General features: G+C 33.7%; 1 protein-coding gene across 1 annotated transcript in view; it reads left to right on the top strand.

Annotated features, from left to right (window-relative positions):
* CCDC73 (coiled-coil domain containing 73) overlaps nucleotides 1–22852 on the top strand; it is a 54635-nt gene that overhangs the window by 5310 nt on the left and 26473 nt on the right. The window contains exons 2-8 of the mRNA XM_068685087.1: nucleotides 3568–3639; nucleotides 6879–6950; nucleotides 7665–7700; nucleotides 9357–9431; nucleotides 12904–12942; nucleotides 18317–18452; nucleotides 21223–21302. Coding sequence (XP_068541188.1) covers nucleotides 3568–3639; nucleotides 6879–6950; nucleotides 7665–7700; nucleotides 9357–9431; nucleotides 12904–12942; nucleotides 18317–18452; nucleotides 21223–21302 — 510 coding nt within the window. The remainder of the gene's footprint in view (nucleotides 1–3567; nucleotides 3640–6878; nucleotides 6951–7664; nucleotides 7701–9356; nucleotides 9432–12903; nucleotides 12943–18316; nucleotides 18453–21222; nucleotides 21303–22852) is intronic.

Raw genomic sequence — 22852 nt, 5'->3', positions numbered from 1 at the left:
CCCCTAGAGGACTTCAGTTCCTATCCTTAGGTTTCAAAGCAAAGAGCTCATTTAAGTGGAATTTAATGCTGTTTTCAAATCTCTATTTATGTAGCTAAATGTAAAGGACTTGGTGTGGATATGGCAGTTATTACTTATAATTAGGGCTTAAATTTTACATGCTGTTTCCAAGATCAACTGTAAAATTTTCAATTTGTGTACTCATTAAGATTTAAAATACACATTTTAAAATTGAAATGGTATATATGCTTGATTACAATAGTCTTCCAATCCAAATTTTTATATAAATATTTTTATTAGTTTGTACTATTATTACTATTATTTTCTAGATACTAAAGGCTTAGTTTTATTTAGGTAACTGTTACATTTAAGTAAGCCTGGTGTATATGAATGGAAGTTTGCTTTGTCAGAAATTTATAACACTATTGTGTTGCTGCTTTTTTTCTTTCCCTTTATTTCATGAGTTTCATATGGATAGGTACTTGTTGATCTCCAACAACTATTGAAATTAGTGATATTTTTGCTATTAATTTTAGTGAGGTCAGAATCCAAGTGCATATGTTAATCTTTTTTCTTTATCAATTTATCTTCAGAGTTGTATTTTCTGAAGCTAATCACAGTTCAGAGAATTTACAAGAAAAAAATAATTTTAGGCTTTCATTTTAACAAATATAGCAAACTATATGAGTTTACTAAGAAGAGAATGAGAGAGTTACATTCATAGATCTGAAAAAATGTAATAATCATAGAATGACTACTTTTCATGTTTTCAAAATAATGAATATTCTTGAAAAACTGGGTAGCACGTTATGAAAAAGCACACTAGGACTCGATTGCACAGGCACTTCTGATATTCTGGGTGCAGTCTTCTTGTCTGTGTGGATGAGTCCTTGCTACATCACAAGCAGCAATGTGTTCCCGTTACTTCTGTTGCATTGGTACAAATATTTGTGTTCCAGCAGGCTCGATCTGGTCCGTGGGAGAACTGGCTGCATCCTTCTCCCAGGTTAGTTGTCCTCTGGATATGCTGGTGCCTGCTCAGGGGAGTGGCAGAAATATGAAGTCTGGGAAGAATTGTAACTGCAGTGCATTTTTATTAGTTTAGGAATAATTTAGGTAACCCACTTTAAGGGTCAGATTTTATGATCTTACACTTCAGTACAAAACTTTTGCTAATTATGTATCATTTTAATAATATTTGTAGTTTAGTGGCACAAATTGCTTAAGATTTGTAAGAAGCTGTGAGTCAACCTAGTTTGTTTTTGTCACTCCAGGGAACTTAGAATGTATTATCATTAATTGCTTATAGATTATTATGGGAAAACAAAGCCATTGCAACTCTGAAGTACTATTTGTTAAGGCAGAAAAGAGACACACTGTTATCTTTTCAATTCTATTAATTAATTTATTTTATTTTATTTTTTTTTTTTTTTACCATAAGGCATAAGAAATTTTTAGGGATCTTTTCCACCTATAACCTGTTAAGTACATATCATAGGAACTAAATCTAAACAACTTCTCTAGTTCACTGTGAACCAAATTTTAATTTAAAATGTATGTTTAATATTTTACATGTAACATTGACACAAGCATAGAGGCATGCTTTTAGGTCCAACAGGTAACTCCTGAAATATTTAGGAGTAGCCTCCTGTGGGTAGAAGTGTGTGTTATTTCTGTCCACACATGTGCCTGTAAACTGCCTGGCAATCAAGGAAGTCAGTTTTGACCCTGAAACCTATAAAAGATGTCACTGTCAAAAACCTATGTTAAATCACCTTGGGACATATTTTGCCATTTTATTTCTATTGATAATACAGTGGATCAAATGTTACACTAAGTGAGAAAGGGTTGCAAAGCCTTGTTTAAAATGCTCTTACACAAATTGAAGCGCTATAAATATCCTTGTACTTAAAACTTAAACCTCTTCTTTGCACAGGGTTTTAGGAAGAATTGCATGTTTTAGCTGCAGCATATGTCATTCTTTGCAGCCAAATATTTGTATTATCTGCTTCATGACAGGAAGGAGGAAAACCTTCACTTTCTTTCTCTCTTGTTTCTGATTTTTTTTTTTTTTTTTTTTTTACTTCACCTAGCGGTAGTTTGTTTTCTCAATTTGTAATTTATGGCACATAACAGTAGTTAATGGTATTGCAATTCAATGGAGTTTTACTTAACAGGTATCAAGAGATTAATTTCTCCTTTTTTTTTTTTTTTTTTTTTTAACCTTAATGTAGTCACTTGTTCAAGGTAAGGACCACTGCAGAGAAAAGGCAGGAAATCGGCCTTCTGAAGCTCAGAGCAACACATTAGCATAGCTCTAGGTCTTAAGTCCCTTAAAGGATATTATTTTGGCTCTCTATATAAACAGGACAGCAGTGAGTTGTTTATTGTGATATACATAAACAGCCTATGTACTTTTCTTGAGAGAGGTTGTGATTAATTTTTTTTTTGAGGAGAATCTGTTGCTTTTCCTTTGAGTATGGTATTTGTAAAAGAAGGCCAATGCTTGTATTTTTATTTAAAAAGGAAAAAAAAAAACTTACAAGGGAAGGTGATTTCTATTAGGAAAATCTGACTTTAATACCACAGTCTTTCGGGAAAACAATAACTTGTTAGGAACTATGATTAACAGCAGATGCATCTTATTTATTGTCACAGTAGCAGTTTTATTCTTGACAAGGTGCTTGTGTCAGCACAGGAGATGTAACACACCTTCCTAATTGTTCTTTGTCCATCTTCTGGATTGTGAAGGAACTTTAGACTTCAATAATGTTCTTCTAAGACTTTCAGGTAGCTCATCTCATCAAAAATGTGCCATTTATCCATGAATTATCTTTAAATTTTTATATTGATCTGATAAATCAGCAAGCTTCTTGGCAGAAAATGTCAGGATAAATATCTCACTTTCTATAATAAGAACAGAATAGCTGGCACAAATTTTCAGTTGTTGTGGGAGATGGCAAAATAAATAAGTAAACAGTCTACTTTGAATGAAGTCATTGTGAAATTGTTAGTGTCCCAAAGATTCTGACTCATTACCATGATTATCTGTATCATTGATTAATAATTGATTCTTGATGCATTTGTTGCAGCTTGCTGAATTTCTTTTCATCTCAATATTGTGACTTGATTGATCAGGATATTCAATTATTTTTTAACTGTGAAGTAAAGTCAAGTCTGTTTTATTGTCTTTGAGTCTTTTTTTTTTTTTTTTAAGATGCATAAGAGAATACGTACACAGAGGGAACTGAACTGTTCTGCCAACTGAGAGCTATATTCCTAGCTCCTAATGTTCCACTGTGCATGTTAATCTATGTTGTTTATTCTGCAAGCTTTCTGACTGAAACAACCAAGCTGTTAGATAGCTTAGCAGATAGCCATCTGCCATTTCACCACATACACAAAACTGTTGTTTCCTTCTTGCTGTGCAGTGTATATACACATACTGTTTTGTGTAATGGACTGTAAAAAAAAAAAAAAAAAAAGAGTAAGACTACACAAGTTATGTTGGTGTCTGATTTGCCAATAACTGTCTTAAATTTTCACTTTTTTTTTTTTTTTAACTAGGAAACAGAGATAAATTATGAAGATCAAATAAGCAAAATTGTTGTAGAGAAACAGGAACTTGAATGGCAGAAGGTAACTGTCTTAAATGATTATATTATTTCAACTGTTGGGGTTTGATTTTAAGATAATACTAATATGAATTGTAGTATGGTACAATTCCCTTTCTTAAGGCTATTGTCACTTCTAGTAGTAAAACCTGGTATATGATAGTTTTTCCAGTCTTTCTGTTGTTTTCATATAGATTTTGATTATGCCCAATCTAAAAACCTGCTTAACGAATAATCCCATCATAATATTTGGCATGACTGGAAATCTTCAAATAAAAGGGATGTAAATATTCAATGAAATGTCCCATCACCTCAACATGAGGCATCTTGACACATTAATCTGGGGGAAGCTACGTGGCAGCATCTCTGTAGTGTGATTGGCTTTGGCAAGTGCCAGTACCATTGCAGTTGTACAAACAGTTTCACTTGCAGTGTTTTGGGATAAGATTTATACATACAGGGAAAAAAAAAAAAAGAAAGCTATTTTAAACAGTAACTTACAGGTTAGACATACTCAGAAGTGTTATGTCAGCTTTTAAATGCTCAGAATGTTCTCAGTAAAATGAATCTAACATTCTTTTTAGGGTTTGGGCTCCTGAGGTTATGCTTTCATAGGAAATCCATTCCCTTCTCTAATACAATCAAACCTATGACCCCTGTCACTAGGTCACAAGATAAAAGGCTTCACTCTATATATTTTACGATCACAGAAAAAAACAATAACTTCAGCTCTATCCTTGATCTTGGGATATTTAACATCTTAGTAGTAAAGGAAGTCTATTTCGTCTTGGAGTTCATACTAACCATCTTAAATTAATAATCCTAACTCTGTGTTTTTTTCATGGAAGATATATATGTGCGCAGAAACAGGAAACATTTTATATTTGTAGAAGCAACAGTGCTTTCAATTTGTAACCCTTCTTTGCTTTTCTTAACCTAGCATTGCAGTCTTTAATAATTTGGGTTCAAAAGGGATGACTTCCCTTCTTTCCAAGACCTGAAAAACAATTCAATTTACCATTTCTAAAAAGACGGAACTTAGAGTCAGTTAGATAAGCTCTGTTTTTTTTTCCCCACGCTTGGATTTTAATTGGCAAACCTAATGTAAGCAACAAGTCATAGATCTTCATAGGAATTTCAGGTGAGCACATATGTAAAGTTCTGGAACTTAAAAAGAACGAATTATGCTTCTAATTCTGGAGATCCAGGAAGATGAAAATGCAAAAGTATGAGATGTAGCCTGAATTTGTGACCTCATGGTTTCTGCATGCAAAAATTACATTGACCTCAGTTGTAGTTCAGGTAGTAGACAGCTTCTCCTCTTGGCTTATAAAAAGTTCTTTATGTTTTCCTTCAGGGATCCCCTTCTGCCAACATTTTTGTTATTCAGTATATATTTTATTTTATCTAATTGTAGTGAACAAGCTTCAAATGAAGATGTAACTTAAGCTAAGCTTCTGATTTAAGACAAAGATTTGCTTTCAAATTGTAATATGTTTTGAGAATATTGTTGCTGCTGTTGAAAAATGCTATAGTATAGAAAACAGTAAGGGGAGTACTTACTCTTAAATCTGGTAAGCATACTCAGTATACTAAATGTAATATCAAAATATCAAAGGTGATTTTTTCTTATACTTCCAACACCCTCTTCACCAAACACACATGCCATGTGTGCAAAATATATTCCCAAACAGAATTTCTGAAAATTTCATGTTACTTACTAAAAAACATAATCTAAGATTATTAAAATATATCACTTGAATATACAGTAAATATTGAAGAGCTCAGTAATGCTTTTATCTGGTTATTAATTATACAACTTTGTCATTGATGTAAAGGATGACTATTCTGTGAAACTAAACTTTTATTTACATAAATTATGTAATATTAGTTTGAATTACTGTAAAGTAGTGTCACTTAATTTGTCAGTACCATGCTTATAAACTTTTATTTCTGTAGAGGGTAGGAATAATCTCCTGAGAATAGTTTAATTGATGGTAATCTGCTACCAGTTCTGGATTTGGGGCATACTTGGCATGCCTTTCACCCATTGGAGAACCTGTCTTTGAAAACAGTTCTAAGAGAAAACTTGGCTTATTCCTCAAGATTCATGTTTTTACACCTCTGAATATTCATTTATGTACTTTGTCTTGTTGGTTGGAATTCAATGCAAATCAGAACTTTCTATAAATATCTCACAATGAATTAATCTGTATGTACATCGGTATAAGTCTTTACCTTCACAGATTCTCTTCTTACTCAGATAAAAAGACAGAAGCTCTCACTTGCAGAATTTGAAAGTAATGCCTATTTGGTGGAGAAAGTAGCAATTTTAGAATCACTTTGTCAGAAAAACTCAAATCCCTGGTTAAGGGAGAAGAAGAAATAGGAAATTGGTTTCTCATACGTACAACAAATTATCATTTTAGTTTCTCACACATTTGTTTTTAGCAGTCTGTATTATTTTTTTTTTGTACAGTTACTGCTTAATCATTATTTCCTACTTCACACAAAGACTTCATAGCTAAACACACATCTGCATTTTGAGATAGTTGCTCAAGGACAGAGTTTTTTTGGATTCCCTTTACCTAATATTTCTTTACTGCCCAGAATTAAAAAAAAAATTGATCTCACAAAGATATCTTCCATATTACTTCACCTCAACTAGTTTTTTCCTATCCTGAGTGTAGGAACATGATCTTTAAAGATCTTATGGCTCTGCAAGTTGACAGCATTTAGTATTAGTCTGAAATTATTATCATTTTCTTGTGTGCCATTTTATGGCTATGAGTAAAGCCAGGCAGCAGGATGATAAATGTCTTGCACTGTGATCATCTTCACTTTGTCTGTTCTGTCCTCCTTCAGCTCTTTCACACAGTTTCAGTTAAATTTTAGTCATTTAACTAAAACAGAATAGCAGATGGTATTTCATTTAAATGGAGATGATCTACCTAGAACTGCGTGAAGGTACTATCTTAATATGGCAGTGAGTGTAGGATTTCTTATGCAGCTTTATAGGATGGGTAAGAGCTGCTTATAGCTGTCCCAGCAACAACACATTTGAATTCCTGAGGTGATAATTGTTATGAACTAGAAGAGAAACCCCTAGATGATTACCAGTGTCTATTATGTATAAATGTCTATTTATAAATGTCTATTTAATCTTTGGGTTTTGCTTTTAATCGTCTATCTATTAAACCTATTTTTTCCTTAAGATTGTATGTATGGTTTGCTTTAAATAATTCTGTTATTTCCTGTGAGCAGGAAACTCTGCAGCATCAGACAGACATATTACAGCAACAGAACAAAGAAGCTATGGCAGCTTTTAAAAAGCAGGTAACACATTTATTGTGCTTTCCAATATGACACTAAGATTTCAGAATATGATGGCATAATAGCAAGTTTTCAGTTGGTATTATGATACTTCTGCATGTAAAATGATGGAATATACAGCTCAAAAAAAAAAAAAAAAAAAATCCAGACATACTACACTTGGCAATTCTTCACAGTAAGCCACTATTATTGGGATTTTCTTTCACAAAAATTCCTAGAGAAGCTTCTTTTAAATCGTATTTTTTGTTTGTTTGTTGTTCTATTCTCCTTCACTTTCAAAAATGGCACATGTTCTGCAAATTGTTTCTTACCCCCATGGAAAAAGATCTGCAATGTAACTTATCCAGTTCAGTGTCTGAAAATATGTTTCAGTCCTTCAAATCAGGATCATTTTTATCCATAAATCAATGAGTGTTGAAAAGCTGCAGAGAACAGTCATAAGAACCGAAACTGTTGCATGTGGTGATGAATATATTTATCACTACTGCTGTGATGTGCAATCATATCACACAAATAATAAGCAACTCTTTTATTTATTGAAAAAATAGTTTGTGATTCACAAGCTTACTGCTATTGTAGGACGACGAATATAGATAATATATTTAAAAATTATATATATTACCCTGCAAAGTATAAATATGTTGCCTTGTCAAGCTGCATGAATAAATCCTAACTGCTATATTGACTTGTTTCCACTTTTTATGCCACTGAATCAAGTTACAAGCAAGGATGTTTGCCATGGAAGAAGAAAAGGTACTGTATATTAGAATTTATTTTTCATCTGGTGAAGCACATAAGTAAGTGATTATGTTATGTAACTTGTCAAACACCTTCTAAGTATAAATTATATTACAGTTCAAGTATTTTTCTTCCTGTGGCTTTTACTAAAGCTATTTGTTTATAAAATATAAACTACAGTTACTTTAAATAATTGTTATTCCTTCTTTATAACCTGTATAACTTTAATTACTTGTGAAATAATATTTTAAGATCTGTTTATGCTAAAAAGTTGTTTGAAGAATAAATGTTCTTTGATACCTCTATACTGAAGTTATACAAAACTGTATTTATTTTGAGGTCTTGGGGTACTCTAATAAGTTTTTTTTGGTGGTGGTGGTGGTTTTTTGTTTTGTTTTTTACATGAGAGTTGACCAAAAATAACTCTGTTTTGGTAAAAAGATTATAATAGTGTTTCTATTGATTTACCTGAGGTAGTTTAAGATATTGAGACTAAATTTGTTTGGTTTTTTTGTGTGTTTTTTTTGTTTGTTTGTTTGTTTTTAACCACATGAGGCTTTTATACCAAACTGTGTGTCTGCCTCTTTGTTTGAATAAGGGATCTGCATTTGCTGTATTAGAGGCCTCTTTTAAGAAGTCAAGCAGTTGAATATCTATATATGAGCTCTTAATTAAGACTAGATGAGTATGCTATATATATTTCATAAGGACTTTCATGGAAAATTGTAAATAGATGAAATAGGTTTTAAAGTATATTAAAGTAAAATATGTTGTTTGCATTTATAACATCTGGCTTAGCTATTGTTTTACTCATATTTAAAGATTTTTCCTTGTTAAGACATGCTGCTTGTCCATGCCTACCATGTAATAGTCCCTGATGTGTATTTCCAGTGACAGTTACTGATTCAGAGTTGAATTATGTACAAATGTGTTTTTTTTTTTTTTTTTTTTTTTTTTTCCAAACTTCAAATACTTCCACTGAATCCAGTGATGCTTTCAGTACTTCGTACCAAAGTAACTAAAATAATAAATCTAGCTGTAATGGTTCAGGACAGAGTTTGAATACAAACAATAACTTTTGCCCAATTTACAATATATGTACCTTTATTAAGTCATTCATCAAGGTTGTTTCAGGAGATTGCACTGCCAGCACTGTTTGAAACAAGTGGAATACCAAAGGATGGGTGAACGGATGTGATGTTTCTACAGGTGTACTCTGTTACCTAGATTACACTTTCCATTGTATTGATTGCTACCTGAGATTCTTACCTAATTCAATTGCATTTGAATTCTTTAAATTGTTCATCTGTGTGCATGTAATTTTTTTGATCTTGCCTTTGTCAGGCTTCTCCCCAAGAACAGAAAAATCTAAAACTTATTGACAGGTCATAAGTAGTAAACAAACAAACAAACAAACAAACAAAAATATATATATTGTCACATCTTCACTCTTTTCTTTATAGTAATATGTACATGCATTCAGCTAAACATTTGTGTGTGTGTATATATGTATATATATAAACATTTATTTGAATTTTACCTGTTTTTGCATATGTAAATTGTTCTGTCATAGCAGAGTAGTGCTATTTTAATAATATTCTTCTTGATAAGATTCCATTATAAATGCATTTATTCTGTCCAAATCCTGAAGCACAGATTTTGTTTTGAAAGGGAAAATACCAACTTGCTGTAGAAACAAAAGAAAAAGAAATTGATGGGCTGAAAGAAACACTAAAAACATTACAGGTAACGTGTTATTTTTGTTAAATAATGTTCCTTGGTATTCAAGTGTTCTGGCATCACAATAACCTGACCAGCTATTTTTAAGAGGGTCTTTATGGCAGTCTCTTTTCAACTTCCTAGTACCCTTACACATCACTTTCCAATACTGAGTTTCTGTTCTGGTCTTCAGCTTCTGGTCTTCAGCTACTGGTCTTCAGCTACTTTCAGTTAACTTTCCAGCTTAAGCTCTTTTCTTCTACAAGAACTTTCACACACCACTTTTTCTTTTTTTTCTTTTCATGTCTGCAGTCTTTCTTTTTCTTTGTGCCGTTCTCCTCTGGAGCCTTCTCACCTGTCTGGAAACTCTGATTTTCGACTCCTAAACGCAAAAAGTATTCACTCTGGACCTCCAGCTCGCAAAGCTACCTGTCTTTTGTATTAGTTTGCCTGACTTTGTGTCACTGGGAGGTTTCTATATTTTTTTCCACTTAATCCATTGCTTTTCAATGTCTGCTAGTAAAAGTAAAAATTGTCAGATAAACCCACAAATTATTCTGGTGCTTCTTCCTGTTATTTCTGTTTTGTATTTTATTATGTTATAAGGTTGTGTTTCATGTTGTAGCTGTATTTTTTGATTATTTGAAATAAAGCAAAATCTCTGGGTTATATTTTTCAAGAAAGTTCATATCTCTTCCCCAGCTCCCTCCTCAGAAAGCCTGAAACTTCTGAATTTGGCATTTGTAATTCAATTTAGGATATAGCTCTAATCACTGCTGCTTTTCGTACATTCTTTCACATTACCTCTTTATGGTCAAACAGGCTGATGTTGGTATAGTTTTAATTCTTTAATTTTTCCATTAGATTCTTTAATTGGAATTAAAATGGAAAAGGTAAATCACATGCTTATTAACTACAAATTCATAGGTGGTAAGATAGATTTCAGTTGTCACCTTGGTTTATAAATCAGAGGCAAGTTGGATAAGTAAAGACTGCAGTACCAGTTTGTGAATTTGGACAGATGTGTGCCTTGCAAGGGGTGATAACACTGCCTTTGGCATCTGGGCTTGTCAACCAATTGGCACTCCTACAAACAAGTCATCTTCAGTAGATTGTTACCACCATCAAGATGGAAGTGGTTTCATCATGAGAGAGGCTTCAGACTTTGAAGATGCTGTTGGTGCAGCCACATGGTATTACTTGTGGGTATGTAGAAACCCAGATTCAGAAAATCTGGGGGGAAAAAAAAATCACGTTTTCCATTGAATTATTGTATTTATGAAAATCAAAGATAAAAAATCAAAATATTGGATGTTCATGGCTGAATTGTCTGGAGGTTTTAATGTAAACTTTCCTTTTCAAATTTACAGTATTTTTTTGTAGTTTTCAGGACAGTGAAATCCTAAATGTAGAACCTGACACTTACTCTATTTGTAGGTAAACATAAAAAATTTTTTATGTTTAAAAACTTGCTAGGGGTTGCTCAGATTTCTGCATCCGAATGAGTCTCCAAATTAGAGACATCTTTTTGATTTGTTTTGGATGTTGAATGGATAGTCTAGTTCTGCAGTATACTCTAAAGAAGAAATAATCCCAATCTGCCCAGTCCCAGATAGTGTTTGGGCATGTGCTAGAAGCACTTCAGTGAGAGCCTTGGTTATGAGAACTGAAGTGTTCCTTTAGCGAGTTGTAAATATATCCATTAAGTGATGTGGTAAGCATGGACAAATGAGATATAGTTGGAGAAAATCTGAAGCTGACTGTTGTCAAAGGAAGGATTACCTCTTAAGATCCAGAGACATTGTGTTTGCTTCTGCTACAAGCACGGTGATTAAAATTGTTTTAGGTGTTTTAATCATAGATTAGAATCACTAAGGTTTGAAAAGACCTCCAAGGTCATCTGGTCCAACCGTATCCCTGCTACCAATGTCACCCACTAAACCGTGTCCCTAAACACTGCATCCAACCTTTCCTTAAACACCCCAGGGTCATTGATGCTACCAACTCCATGGGCAACCCGTTCCAATGCCTGACTACTCTTTCTGAGAAGAAATGTCTCCTAATTTCCAACTTAAACCTCCCCTGTTGCAACTTGAGGCCATTCCCTCTTGTCCTATCACTCGTTATCTGCGAGAAGAGGCTGACCCCCAGCTCCCCACAATTTCCTTCCGGTAGTTGCAGAGAGCAACAAGGCCTCCCCTGAGCTGCTTCTTCTCCAGACAAATAACTTGAGCTCCCTCAGCCGTTCCTGATAAAACTTGTGCTCCAGGCCCCTCACCAGCTTCGTAGCCCTTCTCTGGACATACTACAGGGCCTCGATGTCCTTCTAGTGAGGGGCCCACAGCTGAGCACAGTACTTGAGGCGTGGCCTAGTTAAAAGAGAATTAGTGTTACTGTAAATGCCAATGTTAGTAACATCTGATGTTCTTCAGGATATTCACTACTTCATATATTTTCTCTACAGTAATGGGTGTTAATGATTTTTCAATGAGGTTGGTTCTTATTAACAGTCTTTTACAATAGATCAAGTGTTCCATTGCTGCCTTCAAACCTTGATATAGCACAGATGAAGTAGAGCAGTGAAAGGTTTCACTGGCTTTTCCGTTTTCAGTTTTTCTTAGAAAAGTTTATCATTGTTTATTGTACAGTTGAGAGTGCAGATCAAACATTTTTGTAACGTATAGTTCAGATCTAGAGAATTCTGCTGTGGCTTGAGGAAGTGGGAGGCCACAATGAACCAGTGGACCCAGAGAAACTGTTTGGAAATCAGGCTAAAATATTACTGAGCAATTTTCAGTTAAGTTCTGTAGTCCTTTATCTAAACAGTCAAAATACTACCTTAAAAATGATTGCTCTCTAGACTTAGGTTTGTTTTTTAGAAATACTTGCTATGTAGGATTTACACATACTAAATTCACTGATGCTTCCCTAATTATTTACAAGTCAATGTCTTAGGATGTTAAAGGAAAAAATAAAGTAGCAACAGCTTTAGTCTCAAGTATTATAAAAATCAATATTCTATTGGTGGTGGTGTATGAAAAGAAGTGTTAATGACTTCAAATGTCAGCTTTTATTATTAAAGCATGCAAGATGGGTACAATATATCTTTGTATACAACCGTTGGACTATCTACTTTTTTTTTCCCCCCAGAAGGGGATAAACTTTATTCCTGTTTTCTTCTCTGTTTATTTCAAAGGGTTAAGTTTATAGAATGTAGTCCCTTTAAATATTATGATACATGACAGTGATCAGAGGTATTTATGTATTTTTCAAAATTCCTGTAGCTGCAAATCAATGTAAAGCATTTTTTTTTTTAAAACATAAAGATGATAAGTCTTACAGCAAAATAGGGTAACCATTCGTTTGAAAACAGTGTTACTGTATTGGATTGGAATAAGTGCAATTAAATCTTAGGTATAAGAATATTTAAATATCACAGTTTGTCTTCAGGAAAAAAAGGTAACTGCAGTTCAACTGATAGCTCTTTTTCATTTGACAGATTTCAAAATACATTTTACAAAAGAAACTGAATGAAATGGTAAGAAATTAATAAAAGAGTAAGTTTTTATGAAAAGAGAATGTCAGTTTATATAATGTCAATCCTAGCTATCTCTAATACTTGATGGGTATATAACTATAAGTAATTGAGAGTTGATATCACCTTTGAATCTGAAAAAGTTTTCTCTCTAAAGTAACGTTCTCAGTTTCTTATGTTGTGATAGCTGCTGTTTAAATCATTTGGATTTTTTCTTCATGAATAAAAACAATTGGCTCATGTTATAGAACAGAATGAAAATTATTTTTTCATGGTCTGATATGAAAAATGTAATTATAGTACCCATATAATTGTAGGATCTAGCATATCCATCCCAAAGAAGTAGTAGAAAATTCTGGACAGCTTTTTGCTTTTGTTTTGTTGTTTGAGAAAAACTGATCATGGATTTTCTCACTCTTTCACCACTCTTTTCAGAATTACTTCTCAACATCAGTTCCCCTGAACAGTTTAGATTTCATCCAGTCCAGCTTACTCCCTTTGACACAGAGAATAAATTTATATAGAGTGACAGCTTAGTCACTCTGAACCCTGTTGTCTGTTTTGGGAAGTGAAAGAATGAGCTGCAGAAACATTGCTAAGCTTGATTGAATAAATGCTGTGAAAATTCTGCTGCTGCTCAACTGGAAAGAATAAAGATAATATTGTCAGACCATTATAAACTGTGATCTTAATTAAGAAGCTCAAAAAACTAGGGTCCAGTTTAGCTTTAAGTACCATGACATTTGTACTGAAAGTCATCTTCAACGCTACAGTGGTTTTACACAAAATATGGTGAAATTGAATAATGTGCCCTCTGACCTGGGAGATAAGGCTACAAGTTAAAGATCAAAGGCAACATAAAATGTGTTTTGTCTTACTTCACTTTTAACTTACATTTATTCTTAAAATAGATCTGATCTAAAAGGGTCCTTAAAATACACAGAATTATTGAACTTATATTTAGATCATTTCACATACTACCTTTCATTAATAATTTGCAAGTTCAGTCTTCCATATGAATGAGTGTTTAAGCAGCACAGATCCATTTCTATCTTGTAGAAAAGGTGTTGTTATTTAAATATCTTCCTTTTCTATGTTCATAATATTGTTTCAACAAATAATTATTTGAATATTTTGAAAACATTGGGGTACTGTGCCCTTGATACAGAATGTGGTTATTGAAAATGCTGTTGAGTTTGGGACTAAATATTAGAAGTCCTCTTTTGCATGTAGCACCAAATGTAACATGTATCACCTGGCCATACATGTAGAAGATGTAGAGACAAAAACAAGCAAAAAAAAAAAAAAAAAAAACAACAAACAAACAACACACAAAGTAGAAATTAATTCTTTCCTACAACCATATGCAATAGTGGGCTAATAAAGTTTTAGACTGGGTTAGATTCTACCAACTTGAGTGATTGTGCTGAAATAAATGTGTTTAAGGGAACAAAAGACCACGTAGAATCTTAGTTATCACAAATGACAAGATATTCTGAAGTAGAATGGATTTTTTGAGACCCATTTACGTGAAGTTTGTTAGAGATTTAGTTTATATCTGGAACCTTAGAAACTCTGCCAATTAATAAAGTAGCTTTCGTATGTGTTGGGAATCGATGTACCACTTTATTTCAGTTTTGTTCCTTTCAGTTCTGTTCTTTTAATCTAACATTTTTGAGGTCTATATATTGCATGTTATTTTAGCGTGCTATCCAGTTAAGGTTATGTGAAAACCATAGTGCTCATATCATGTATATGATGACACGCTAGAATTTTGAAATAGTAGAATTTTGTTTCTCCATCTCTGTATAGCCTTTCAACATAAAACAAAGGATTTTTCTTCCATCATTTTTTTTTTGTTTATGCAGTAACGGTATTGATTATTGCGTAGTATAGTTGCTTTGTATGTCACTGCATACAGATACAGTCAGGAAGCTGCAGGGTTATTCTGTCAGACAACTAGTGTTGTAACCAACTCGATTGTGGCTTCTGTGTTGCATTCTTTTCTTGCTGCTGAAATAAAGGAGTAACTAGAGGAAAATGGTCTTGGGTCAGGTCTTTGTTTCTTCCTTCACTACTTTCCTCACAGGTGATAAAATGTAGAATGCTGAAACTCTGGGAGTGTAGAATAAAAGTGGATGTAGAGTAGAAAAATACTCTTCAAAAACTTTTCATGTATTCATCCTTTCCCTTTTTAAGTTGCACTGGCTTATCCTGGGTATGTCTGAGAAAGCATTTAGAGTTACTTCTCTTCTCAACTTCACTTGTACTTGTAGTACCTAATCCTTAAACATACCATCATGGTGCTAAAATGTAGAAGGCGAGTGAGGCTAAGGCTAGTGATGGCTAGGTTGAAGACCAAAGGGGGAGATGTCACTGTTTATAAGGTGTCACTTGACAGTCAGTATTGATGAGTAAAGTGGGATGAATACTTCTGTGAATGACTGGTAATTAGTCTAGTTTCACTTGCTGACTATATTGGTAAATAAAATGTTTGAGAGACCATTCATCAAAGCTGAATTCAAGTGATATGAAATGGCCTAGCTTCATTAAACTCTACTACTCTTCAAAAGAGGAAGCTGCATCCAAATAACCCAGATTGTTCTCAGTAGACAGTCTCCTGAACTGTGCCCAGGCTCTGTTTGAGTGCTTTTTGATTTAGGCCAAATCTGTCAGGCATGTCCTAACAACCCAGCAGTATAGGCATTGCCTGAGAGTTTCCTTGCCACTTTTTAGTTCTCTAATATAGAGGTGGTTACCAAACAAAAAATGTGTACTTGTAAAACAGGATATGACATTCTTATCCTGGATTATTAAGAACAACTCAACTTTTAAAATTAGATTTATTTCTTTTCCACATATTTTAGAAATTTGCCTGTAATTACACTGTTGTCTAAAAATAGTGAGAAAGGAATAGTACAGTATAAACTGTAAATAATGACTTTTTAATTTTTAAATGGTAGGAACTAGAGAACTGGTGTGGAAACACTTTTCCTGTTTTGAGTTGGTAGCTCTCTGCATAATTTTCACATGATCTTGCCATAGTCTTTTGTTCCATAACAGCCCCTTTGTTCCTCTGACACTTTCACCTCCCAATTACCACCTTTTGATTCCCTGAGTAACTGACTAGTGACTCAATTTCCAGAATATTTTTGAGATACGAGCAATTCCCTCTTTGTCTTCCTACAGTCACATACCTGACCCTGAGTTATTTCTCTGGTCTAGTTGCACCAAGAAATGATTGTGCCTCAACAAGCCATATGGCCACAATCAGTTCCACTCCCCATCCCAGCTTATCTTTATTACTGGTGGAAGGCAGGGCAATAATTCCTGTTCATGCAGTATCAGACATTAGGAAGGAGAACTGAGATTCTGTGGGTCTTGCTCCAACTCCAGGGTCAGACCCTCCCTATCCTGTGGAGTCTCTTGGTGTTTCTTTATTGTCTTCTATGCAAGAATGTTTTAAGACCTTTTCATTGTGAGCAGAAGATCCACATATCCAGGGAAAGATGTCAGAAGGCAAACCAAACTGCTTTTATTTTCCTGGGCACTCTAAGGATGGAGAGCAGCTTGCCATCAATTATGTTTAGACAAGTGGTAAACTCTTAATAGAACGCTTTTGAGGATACAGCAAGCCAATTCCTTTTCTCATTGGAAAGAGCCTTGGGAAATAACAAAGCATATTTCTACCTGTTCTAATGGGGAGAAAGGAGTAATGCGGTCCTGCTGACTTAAGAAAGATTAAGAAAGAAATTGCGACAACACCAAGAAAAACAAAATAAGAACAAAAGGCAAAAACTCAAATTTTGCCACAAGCTGTTCAAGTCTTGTGTTAGTGATGCTCCCTTATTTATCAGTCTCTTAAAATGAATACGCCTGAATTTTTATCAGGAAAAACAAATATAGATTTTCCTTTATTGTATAAAGCCCACATTCTTATTTTAGTGAAGTACAGTGTTTTTTTTTAAGCTTACTTTTCATTAGGAAAAAGAGAAAGTACATGAAAATTCACAGCCTAAATTCCTTGCAGTGATTCTGTAAGTGGTGGTGTTTCTTTACCAGTGCTTCCATTATGACTTTCCATTTGCTGTAGTGTGTTTAATTTCATACCTTATAAAACATGAGAAATTTGTATTGTATATCCTGTTTTGCTAGCCTTATGTTGATCATTTCTTTTGATTACTATCAGCTTTTATTATCCTCTGATGCTTGGACATGTATTGCATTTGTTACTGTATAGTAAGGGAGCCTTACAGAAGCCAAACAGCTTGGGCCAGATTCATCCTTGTGTGACTTGAATTTACACGCAAGAATGAATTTGGCCCAATTCATTTTAGTTGCTATGTTGCTCTACTGTAGTTTAGAAATAGACTAGATGCCTAAATAGGTATATTTTCAGAGGAAGTAATTTAACCTACTTTCTTTAAAGAGAAAATTAAATTTAAAATTGTCTTAATAGTACCTACAAAGCTATTAAAAAAAATACTAAAATATTAAAGAGGAACACAAAAAATACTGTATATGAAAGGATAAAAATAAATAATGGTATATGTCACTGAATACAGGTTCATGTGAATATAAATTTTTCAATCACCCCCTCACAAAACGAGAGAGAGATTGGTTAGATTAATGAAATCTAAATACATTTTACTTAAAGCGTGGGACAAGATACTAGTTAAGCCAAGATGCTGAAAGAAGTAAGGTACTCATAAAGGTAGTAAGAAAAAAAAAAACAAACATAGTATGCTTGTTTGAGTACTACAGTAGGGAGAAATGAGCAGCCAGGGCAATGAGGTGGAAACATACAGCTGCCAAAGCCACTGTTACAGTTCTGAATCCGCAGTGAAAGGCAGGTGGAGGACCGCTCTGAAAAGCTGGTGTGTTGTCTTTATGGTGTTAAACTCCACGGGCATCCTACATTGAAGGAGTGAGTTTGTGATGCTGCCCTGAATGGTAGTACAGGACAGCAAGTATGCACCACAGGCAGATATTGAGGCACTGTTACTATGTTAGGTTATGTTCACAATACAAATGAAATGGCATGTTTAGAGTAAGCTATATAACAAAGAAAAACTTGAGAACAGGATTTAAAAGCAGTTAATTGAGTTCTGCATGTATTTACTTGAAAGTTCTCCTAAATCTAAGGGACAGCATGAGAAAATAAATTGAAGTGCCGGTTTGATAGGCTAACACACAGGTGCAGGTTTTTGGAATGGGGTGTTATCTGGAAGGGGGAACTGATTGTCAGATATGAAATAGACAACTAAGCTATTCTGAAAATGATTTTGTATTTATGCTATAATGTTAAGCATTTGCAGAGTTGATTTATACATGCTAGTGGGCACCATTAAGCAGTGGCTTCATTTGTTTCTAACAGGATCAGAAATTACAGTTGCACTTAGCAGCAAGAGAGGAGCATCATAAGAAACTGAATGAAGTTGAGAGGTGTTATGCCACTATTGTATGTCAGTTTGGCATTGTTAAAGGTGTTCATGGACAATTAGAGCACAGTGGTATGTATGGCTTAAACATCCTCCAGCATTTGTTTTTTACTTTATTTTTGACCAGACTGAGTATCAGATGTGTGACAGAACTCAAAAAATAGTAGCTGCCATGTGTCTAATATCAAATATACCAGCTGACAATTACTGCATCTCAGTAGCTTCTGCTGTGTTTCTTTGCGTGACAGTGCCAAGTCAAGCAGCACAGCCCCTGTACCTGCTCTGCTCTTTGCTGTTATATGGCTACAGCTGTGTGTGTGACCATACAGTAAACTACATTGAGGAAAAGACTTGTATTCAAAAACAGTACAGCAGCAGACTCAGCCCTTCAAAAAAAAAAAAAAATTATACATGTGTATATATATATATATATGCTTAATTTGGATCACCTTTCTCCTGCCATTGAGTAGACATCCACATAAACAGTGGTACAAGCTTAAATGAGGGGATGAATTAGCAGATATAAAAAATGAATGTCATTTGAACTAGCTTTAATGTTGGGAAATAGAAAACATTAATGAAATATAATATTTTGCGGGTTTTGTACAGAAATTTAAAGTCTTAAAACTACTTCAGTAAATAGTGTGGATGAATAACTTCGTAGAGTTATTGTTACCTAGATTCAATGTTACCATTCAGGCTTTATAAAGCCTTAACCCCTCTAAAGTATTAAATAACAAAATGATTTGTGAATTATTTGTGAATCTATTAATACAAAAATAGCATTCCGCATACCCTTTTTTTTTTTTTTAATATAACTATATATATATTTCATCTGTAAAATAATAAAGCTGATATGTGAACTAATAAGCTTCATTTACATTAGTGGTTTTTTTTTGTTGTTGTTTGTTTGTTTTTGTTTTTTTGGTACCTGTTAATTCAAGAGACAAATCCTAGTTTTGCATAACAAAGTAATTCACTGCAAGGTCTGCATGAAAATTTGTATAGGACTATTTTGTGCATATTGTTTTGTGTGCCTCCAGTTTGTCCTTTGATTAAGAACATTAATTCCTTTTGTAAAGAAAAGGAATACTAGATGTATAAATTACAAACTTTGGTCTTTATTTTTATTTTTTATGTTTTGCATGAAGCCAGCTAGTTCTTCAGATCTCATCCAAATAAATTGCTAACACATTATCAAAAATTTTGGGACATTATTTGCCCAAAATATTTTTAGTATTTTGGGGTTTTCTCTTTTTGTGTGAAATTGTGGTATTTTACTACCTCAGGTTACTTTTTGTACCCCTTTCTTGAAAGTAGGTTAGTGATTGATATTCAAAATAAACAAAGAGAAAACATTGTTGTATTTTCATTGTATTTACATATGAAGGGCTTTTCTTTGTATGTAAATGTAAATATGTAAAAAAAAAAAAGAAAAAAAGCAGGGCTTTCTACTATGTCAATACAGAAAAGTCTTTTGCTATTTTGTGGAAACAACACTCAGTGTTTTTTTTTTGTTTTTTTTTGTTTTTTTTTGTTTTTTTTGTTTTTTTAACTATATATAATATGTTTTGCCATGTTTCTACTTGCATTTATTAGTAATTACCCAAGGAACCCTTGGAAAAGATTAAATCTAAGTTTTTAACTGGTTCTGTGTAAGAAGCCAATCTTTTCACCAGTTTAACTCTGGTCTGTCTTTTACTGCAGTGAGAATTCAATTTTCACTGCAGTATGTAAGACCTGAAATAGGTAACTTGTAAATTCAGAGCAAGAAACTGCAGTCAGTGGAAGAGTCATGCAGAACGGGTATGAGACATTTTCATGCAAATTGTTTAAATTTATGAACAGTTGTTCTTTATCTGCTGTATTAGAACAGTATGTAGGGAAACAAGAAAGTAAAAACTGATGCTTTAGTGCTTTTATAGGGAAAATGCCACAATGCATGATAAATCTAAAACTTTGTCTTACTAGTGACCCATTATTAGCACTTTAAAGATAGAGGGTGAACATATGAGTCCCGTTGAAAACTTTACCAACTTTTGCCTGATTTTTTTTTTTTCTAAAGTTTACCAGAAGACGTTTACACGTATTACGTTCTTTTAAAAGCATTTTCATTTGCTAAGCACATCTTCAACAAATGGGAAGAATTTTCTGGGTGTGATGGAGTGTCTGGAGTTCCTGCATACAAAGAGGAGTCAGGAAACTGAAAAGGCTGAAGAAAAAGCTGAGGGGATTAAAATTCTTAGGCTGAATAGAAGTGACTAAAAAAGTACAGGAATGGTGGTGAACATCTTCAGTTTTTCATTGTGATATCTTGTGATTCCGTTCCCTTTCAAAAGAGACAGAGGATATACTTAGGCTTGTCCTCCAGTATCCTGTTTGTGATCTTCCATGTTCTATATGAACATAACTCTGTACATTTAACTCAAGTATTTGAGTGTTTGGTGTTTCATTATGTTCTCTGTTTCTCTGAAAATAATTGACTTAGCTTTGTTTTTAAAACTAGGGTTTTACAGGTAATTTTCAGATAAGATTGAAAGCTGATGGAGAAGTCACTCAAGTGGGTGACGCTAAATGGCACTAGAAATTAAATGACAAAATCAACAAACAAAATTCTAAACTTGTTTTTTGAGGTATAGAACAACTGATACTGGCTGCTGTAATCCTTTTATGTAGTATCATAATACATGGAAAGAGTAGTTGAGTCATATTTTCAGCCTTAGCCTCTGTTCCAAAAAGCTTGACTATTTTAGGCATTAAAAACACGTATATTGCAGATATAAATCAAATAGCTCTTTAAATGCAGAAGTATATTTTAACATGTTTCATCTGTTGTTTAAAGTACAGGAAGCAATACAGCTCAACAAGAAACTAACATCAGTGAATAAAAAACAAGAGACTGAAATAAGTAATCTGAAGGAAGTAAGTATAGTATGTATTTCTAAATGTGTAGGTGGGCTTCTTTTGGACTTGTTCAAGCTGCTGTATTGTCAATGGAAACAGTATACGAGTAGCATGCAACTGTTCTTCGTTCTGTGACTAATGTCTGAATTTGTCTTAGTTTCCCATCTTATACACAGATGCATCAGATGACTGCCAATTAAATGTTGAGCAGCTCTGAATAGTTTCTGTAACTTGGGAATTTTTTTTTTTATCTGTATACCATCCTACTCATTTCTTTTTAATTATTGTCAACCCATCTCTTTCCTGTGCTGTGTTGCCATTGCATTTTCCATCTGGTAGGGAAAGGTAACCGGTGTTTTCAGTGTAGTCAAACACAATTGGGTAAGAAGAAGGTTACTTATGTCATAGAAGCAAGCTGATAGCTTAAACATAGAATAAATTACATTCATTTCTCAATCTCTGTCAAAAATGAAAGAATTTTGATGTAGGGCAACTGATACAGTCAATTATAGTGATGCTATGGGCAAAATTTGCCTGGCCATTAAGCTCTTTTCTGCTTCTCTTCTACTAAGAAACTAATATTTGCCAGGTATGTTTTCAGTTGCACTCTCTTAGACCTATATAATAGGGGTAAGGATAAAGTTCTCTTTTCTTTAAGCTGTTTCTTAGGTGCTGACAGGAGAAGAGGCAAAGGGACCCTCTGAAGACAAAATTGTTCTGTAAACTCATTATCTTTCTGTACCTCATCTTTTTCATATCTCTCTTTCTTTCCAGTCTGCTATTTTCTCTCCCTTTGATTCTGTGAGGATTTTAGGGAGGAAGCAAATGCATGATTACTTGCAGCTTCTTGGCCTACTACTTAGCTCCGTTTTCATTTGTTTCATTTCTGCCTTCTCAAACACTTAATGTTGATATTTACTACACGAAAATATTTTAGTCACAAATCATAAATTGAACCTAGATATCATACAGGTTTTTAAAAGTGTATTGTAACTTTCATGTGAAGAACAGGGACATTTATCTAAAATGAAGCATATCTTTATTGTATTATATTGCAAATATCAACATTCAAGGACTCTTTAAAAACTCTTAAGCATCACAGTCAATTAAATTTGTTGCTTTTGGTTAAGAATCAACAATTAATTGCATAGAATTCTCCTGAGAGTAAGTAATCTGAGAGGTAAGAAAAGAAAAATGTTTAAGAAAATTTTTACGTAATAAATTTTATGAGTAACAGAGGTGTGCGAGATAAACTGATAATATTTTGTGTACTCCAGTAATAAAATGTATCTCTTGATCCATCTTTTTCAGCAGTACTATTGGCTCTTAAGGTCATGGGTGATAAATTTTAAATAAAGTACTGCTAGATAAGCAGTAGAAGGGGCCAGCAGAAACTTAATCTGGCTTCCATCGTTCACCAGGAAATGCCTTTATCCTGGCTATTTCTGAATTTCTTAGTGGACATGTAGTATCTGACCATCCTGTTGTGAATGTGAGTGGAGACCTGAACTAGAATTTAATTGCTTAGCTTTCCAATACTCATGTAGTGATGTGACACTTCGTGGGAA

Source organism: Anas acuta, chromosome 5 (genome assembly GCF_963932015.1).
Source record: "Anas acuta chromosome 5, bAnaAcu1.1, whole genome shotgun sequence".
NCBI classification, from domain to species: Eukaryota; Metazoa; Chordata; class Aves; order Anseriformes; family Anatidae; genus Anas; species Anas acuta.
The sequence above is the reverse complement of the archived record's forward strand: the minus strand, read 5'-3'. Positions and strand labels throughout refer to the sequence as shown.